Source organism: Pteropus alecto, unplaced genomic scaffold (assembly GCF_000325575.1).
Source record: "Pteropus alecto unplaced genomic scaffold, ASM32557v1 scaffold87, whole genome shotgun sequence".
NCBI lineage: Eukaryota > Metazoa > Chordata > Mammalia > Chiroptera > Pteropodidae > Pteropus > Pteropus alecto.
In genome coordinates, this window is record NW_006443225.1 from 21,520,523 (window position 1) to 21,526,853 (window position 6,331).

At 51.8% G+C, this 6,331-nt stretch overlaps 1 protein-coding gene across 1 annotated transcript in view; it reads left to right on the plus strand.

Moving 5' to 3' along the window:
• The first annotated feature begins 2,886 nt into the window (after positions 1-2,886).
• Positions 2,887-6,331, plus strand: part of CPNE3 (copine 3) — a 26,468-nt gene continuing 23,023 nt past the window's right edge. The window contains exons 1-4 of the mRNA XM_006924060.3: positions 2,887-3,049; positions 3,317-3,496; positions 4,810-4,884; positions 6,070-6,141. Coding sequence (XP_006924122.1) covers positions 2,918-3,049; positions 3,317-3,496; positions 4,810-4,884; positions 6,070-6,141 — 459 coding nt within the window. The 5' untranslated portion in view covers positions 2,887-2,917. The remainder of the gene's footprint in view (positions 3,050-3,316; positions 3,497-4,809; positions 4,885-6,069; positions 6,142-6,331) is intronic.

The window sequence follows — 6,331 nt, forward strand, 5'->3', positions numbered from 1 at the left end:
CTCCGCTGTGAGGCTGACGTCACACACAGATGGAAACCTGAGGGCTTTCTGGGTGCTGGAGAAGGGTTCCGTACCCTGTCCTTCGGGAGCTTAGCAGCCCTCGCTCGCTCTAGGTCCGTCCACGGGGCACGGCTGATGTGCAACTGACAGGACCCTAAACTGCCTCATGCAAAAGAAGCCACCGACACACCCAGCATCGTCTGCACGGATTCTGCGGGGCGCCTGGCACATGCCGGCCTCGCAGGCTTCCTGGCAGGACGTCTGTGGGTGCTGCCCAGGCGGCCTTGGCTCGGTGGGGGGATCCCCAGATGGGGTCGCGCAGCTGGCAGCAGGTGCAGGGTTCATCCCCGGTGCATGTCCCGCCAGACGCGGCCGCGCTCCTGCACCGGAGGGGCTCCAGCGAGGGCTTGGTGTGCACTGGAGAACTGGGTGGGGGAGGCCTGGACCCCGAAGACGGGCTGCCCTCCACCAGCACTGCGCCTGGGACGACAGGCCTGCCCTGCTGAGCGGCGGCGGCGGGTGTCCGACCGCTAACTTACCATGCGCTGGGCGCTGTTTAAAGACAGCGGCCCACAGCCCTCACCCGACCCTGTGCCGGGCAGTCATTTGCAGTCTGTACACGAGGAGACAGACGTCACGGCTCTTGCTTTAAGTTGGCGGTAGTGGCTGGATCGGACGAGGTCCCAGAGGGAGCTTCCCCACGTACAGTAGGGGACGAGGACTGCGCCTGGGGACGGTGAGCCTGAGTGGGGGTAATGTCGGAGGAGTAAAGGTTGATCCAGGCCGGGCGGGCAGGTGGGGTGCTCGCGGGGCTCGGGTGGGGGCAGGCACCGTCACGGTGGGCAGTCAGGGACCAGGCCCCCCGGCCGTCTGCCAGAGGCGGCGTGGCTGTGGTAGCTTCAGGGCGACCGGGCCTTGCTCTGCTTCTGTGTTTTGTGGTGTCTCCTCTCCTACCAGCTTCTTTGCGCCTCTTCCCATGATTTTAACCCCTTTCCTTTTTCGTCAATCGAAGTGGAAAGGAATGGCCGTGACCCCCAGCACTGTCAACTTCAGAGGACGCAGAGCTCATCTTCGAGTCGGGCGGCGTGAAGACGTGCACCCTGGTGCCGAGTTCTGTCTCTGTGTGTTGCTGGACAGAGACCCCACTGGTGTCATGTTAGTGATCTAAGTTCCACGCTGCTGTGGAATACAACACACGTGACACAAGCCACCTTTAACACAAACGTTTCCTCCTGTTACCCCGGTCTGGGAATACTGGGCAGTGGCACCTTTCACCCACTCACCGAGTCCCTTGTCCTGCTCAGCATGGCCCCCCACATGGACGCTCACTTCTGTGACTCACCGTGGAGGGTCCTCACTGTGCCTTCTCACGTCTGGTCCTCTCTCGTCCCTGTGCCGTGCCCTCCTCACCTGCTCTGACGGATCCTGCCGAGCCAGCACCAGCCTCCCGGTGCGGTCACGCCCGTGGACAGTCCTCAGTCTGCTTGACCGTGGCGTCTTCGGCACGTGCCGTCAGTGCTGTGTATTGTAGCACTTCATCGTTCTGATGCGTGTCAAGTGGCAAAAACACCTGCCTCCGTAGCGACAGGCCGTGGTAGTTTGTTATACTACGCCTTCCCGGAACAGGGCTAGGAGGCAGGTGGGGGATTTGTGAAGTTTGCTCCATATTGGGGAATAATTCTCTTCCCGGGTGAAGGTACACATGTCCATCAGAGCATTGCTTTTAAAAGGAATTTCTAGCTATTAAAACTACAAAACCTGTCTCATTTTTCCGTTTCCTTTAATTTGGGAATCTTAAATGCTAGTATTGATTTTGACGCACGTTGGGGGCCGAACTGGTTTTAGAGCATCCCCTGAGTAACGAGCTCCCGTAAGGGGAGGCGTTTCTGACACTGTCAGGGGGCTCGTTCAGCCGCAGCCCGTTATTCAGGGAGACCCTGTCTGAACGGAATGATGAAGGTGTGTTCCTGCTGGTCCCGTCTCAGCCACATCGCAGAGTGCAGGACCAAGGGCACGAAACAGCCCGCCCGGTAGGGGCACTGCCGACACCTCCGGGGGACGAGGCACCTGCTGCCTCCAGACGTGCCCCCCCGCCCCCTGGGCGCTGGCTCCGTCCCAGCAAGGTGCCGTCGTCTGGCTCCTCTTCTGGCGACACCTGCGGGTCCTTCCCTGCTGCAGTTCCGGGAGAGCAGCTCACCCTCCGCACTGAGGCCCCTCTCGAGGCAGCTGCCACGTCCTCCGCCATGTCCCCCGCCCTCTCCGTGTCTTGATGGAGGTGGGGGAGTGCGGCGTGTTTGCAGGGTGCTTTCTGGGGACGCTGGCTCTGTCAGCCTTGTCTGCACTCTGGAACCACCCAAGGGGCTGAGGCCCGGGTTGCACCCTGAACCAGGGATACTGTGTGTATGTGGGGGCCTCCCCGGTGGTTCTGGTGAGCGGCCCGGATGAGACCCCCACTGCAGAACGAGCGGGGATGGGGAAGGGATGGCGTCTTTGGGGTCTTTTATTCCCCAAGTTTGGGTTTTAGCTCAAATTCTTTGAAAAGAGAAAATATCTCACTCAGTATTTTGTTGAATGAATGAATGAAAATTAAGGTTGCGGTTTAAAGCGTTTTGTTGTGAAGCTGAATGCTACTTGGACTTTTTCTGAATGGTAAAATTTATAGTGAAGTGGAAAGGAGATTAACGTGTCTTATTTGCTGTCTTAATGACTGCATTTTATGTCCGAGGTAAATGGGTTCCCCGCGGTGAGAACCCACTGGACTGAAGCACTCCCAGCGACACCCGGCTTGCCGGAGGCACAGAACAGGCTTGTTCCAGCAAGTTCACTGTGCGTTCTCAACAACTCTGCTCTTTTGCATGTGCTTCGGGCGCCACTTCATTGGCTTTCTCGTCTCCTTGGTTTTCTCACAGCTCAAGAGATGGCTGCCCAGTGTGTGACAAAGGTGGAGCTGAATATTTCCTGCGACAATCTTCTGGATAAAGACATAGGGTCCAAGTCGGACCCGTTATGCGTGTTATTTTTGAATACGAGCGGCCAGCAGTGGTATGAGGTAATATTAAATACTTCAGGTGAAAAGCAAGCTGAATTGCTCTTTTGACAACATGGAGAATTTAAAAATGGTAAAGATACTCAAACCATCTCATCTGTGAATGCAGTTTTTGGGACAAGTCAGTCCTTGATTGTGGAATTTTTTATACACACGTAGAAACTTCCTTAACTCTCATGACTGTATTTAGTTAGATGGAGTACGTAACGACGTTAAAATGCAAGTCCACCTTTGATCTGAAGAGACCTTTTTGTTTTGGGGCGGGTATAGGTTGAGCGCACAGAAAAGGTCAAGAATTGCTTGAATCCCACATTTTCCAAGACTTTCATTATTGATTACTACTTCGAAGTGGTTCAGAAATTGAAATTTGGGATTTATGACATCGACAACAAGACTATAGAGCTGGGCGATGATGACTTCTTAGGAGAATGTGAATGCACCCTTGGACAAGTGAGTACAAATCGCTGCTGTACTGTGTTGTGTCTAAATTTTAAGCAGGGAATTGGGTGTTTTGATAAGTGCTTAGAGTTTAATTTTTCAAGCTGAAAACCATGTAGTCACCCTAAAGACGGTGTTCACACATTAGTGCAGTTGGCTTGAGCAGTCTAGGGCGACTGCTCTTTCTCATAAGGGCGGGGCCACGTGTTTTGGCGAAACCTGCTAATTCTTTTGAGTTAGGGGTGTTCATTGGACATTTCAGTAAGTGATGCCACTGCTCTGGCCGCTCTGTGTGCTGTTCTCATGATTAAGTCATAAAAGTAGCAGCAGCTTCTGATGACCTAACGGGCATGGCTGGTACCCCGATGCCTGTGCCACGTGGGTCTCCGCGCACTCCTCCTGAGCGAGGTGCACCCGCTTAAACCCCGCTCCCCAGGGAGCCTCCTCCGGCCCCTGGAGTCTCAGGCGCCTGTGCTCACTGAGTACTCTCTCCTGCCTCCACCTGCAGACCCCCTGCTGTGTCGTCCTGGCCCAGATAATCTGTCTTTCCAGAACAGGACAAGCATGGTCAGCTAGAGCGTGTCCTGTCCTGCTCAGCCTGCCCCCTAAGGAGAGGGTGCGGCTGTCTGCACAGAATGGGGACGGCTGTGGGGGAGGGGCTTTTTTTTTTAGTGGATGACATTTATTGTTCAAATTTGTCTTTGAAGAGTTCGTTTTTCAGTGTTGAATTGTTTGTGGTCTTGGCATTTCCTGTATCTCAAGGACAATATGGAGTTGACCAGTTTTTTAAAACTAAAAATAGTATCAAATAGAAAATTAAAGAAGTATTTGTTTTTGTGGAAAAAAGTGTAGCTAAAATTAAAATGAATTTGAGAGCTATATCTGATTCAGAGTACCTAGGTCTACTGTCTTACTTTGATGAAAATGGTATTTTGTGGGTGTCATGTACGAAACGTCCGTGTTAGGTGAGAGACTGAATTCCATTTGCTGAGTGTTCTGTGGGGGGTTCGGCTCAGAGAGCCGTGTTGTTGGGAACATCTGGCTGTCTCTCCACTACTTTGAAGCAGGACACAGAGACACCAGTGGCTGGTTGCGGGGACGGTGGGGGGTGGTCTGCCAGGATCAGGTCCTGGCAAGTGGTCTCCAGTGGGTTTAAGTGTGTCCATGCATTTTATAGTCATTCCTTCTTTGAGGAATGGACTTAATGTGTCCGTTTTAATGACCTCAAGTGAACTGTACACTCTCTCTTTCCTAGAAACCATTCGGTTTAAAAATTCACATGATGAAGTGAAATAGCTCTTTGCACCATTTTCTAATTTTAACAGATTGTTTCCAGTAAGAAGCTGACCCGACCCCTGGTGCTTAAGAATGGCAGACCTGCGGGGAAAGGCAGCATCACGGTAACCAGATGTTTGTCTTTCGCTTCAAGAGGTTCATGTAACAGGACGTGTGGAAACCGTACCCGTCAGACCCCTACTGCCGTGTTTACTGTGAAATGCTGAGTGGCGCTCCCCACAGACGGGGATGCGTGGGCCAACAAGGAGGACCCCTTCTTTGAGTTTCCGGGGTGCCCGTGGGGTCAGGTGCAGCGTGGTGATGCTTCCTCGACCTCATGGAAGCGTAAATTCCCAAGTTAGAGAGAAACTACCTAATCATCTGAATGGATCAGTCTGACTCTCTGCAAAGCAAAATGGTCCCCTTGACGTGACAGAAACTTCCCTGATGGACTGTTCTACACAGCTCTCGCACTGCGACAGGCCCTGGAGCCCCTCCACTCTGCGGGCCTTTCTGCACCTGCTCCCTGCACCTCCTCCCGCCTGGCTTTTCACTGCTGAGTACGGGCCCTGGGCAAATGAACATTTGCCGTGTCCTGTGTCAGATTTCAGTTTATGTAACAACACGCTTTAAGTTTCTCACCGCTAGAGCTTCTGTGCAGGCTTTCACTGCCGGGAGCCACAGCTCTGACTGAGCTCTGTGCGGGAGGGAAGGCTGGCTGCCGGGAGCCATGTTTGAGGGCTGCTGTGATTATCAAACATGTATCTCTGAGCAGCTGCTTCGCTCTAGTTTAAACTTCCTGAAACAGGAATGTTGGCTCTGTTGGGGCGTTGACTTCTACGGCACAGAGAACTTCTCAGGGGTTGCTACCTTATTGCTCTTGGAGCCATGACAGCCTGGGATTTGTTTTTAAGTAGAATAAGTCTTTCTACTTAAAAAGTTAAATTGGATGAAAAACGTTAGCCTGATATTTCAGCTGATAGTGTTCTGTAGGTGCGACTTACCTGTCTCAGTGTTTGAAGAGCTTTAGCTGCTGTTGTGACGTTTTCCAGGGCTGAGATTTGTCACTGGAATGGGGGCGGCTCCGGTTTGGGCAACGGCATCTAAAAAGGATGTGGCATAATGCAGATTTGGCATATTTGGAGGAAAATGTTTATTTCACACGTATAAAAGATACAATGATAAATCTAACTGTACAGTTTAGTTATGAAACATTTTAGAATTCTTTTATATTAGTATAGACTTTACATGCTATTAGATTTATTTTGAATCCCTAAAACACTTTCTTCTACTTACCTTACTACTTGTAGATTTCGGCTGAAGAGATAAAGGATAACAGAGTCGTCTTGTTTGAAATGGAAGCCAGGAAACTGGATAATAAGGTGGGTAGGTGATGCAGATTTCAACGAGGATATCCTGTTTGAGAAAATAATAATGTCATGACATGAGCTCCGTCATCTGAGCATCACTTAGAGTATTAGCTGTTTCCAAATTCTCTCGCGCGCGCGCGCGTGTGTGTGTGTGTGTGTGTGTGTGTGGGTGTGTGTGTAAGCAGAACAATTTTCCCTTTAC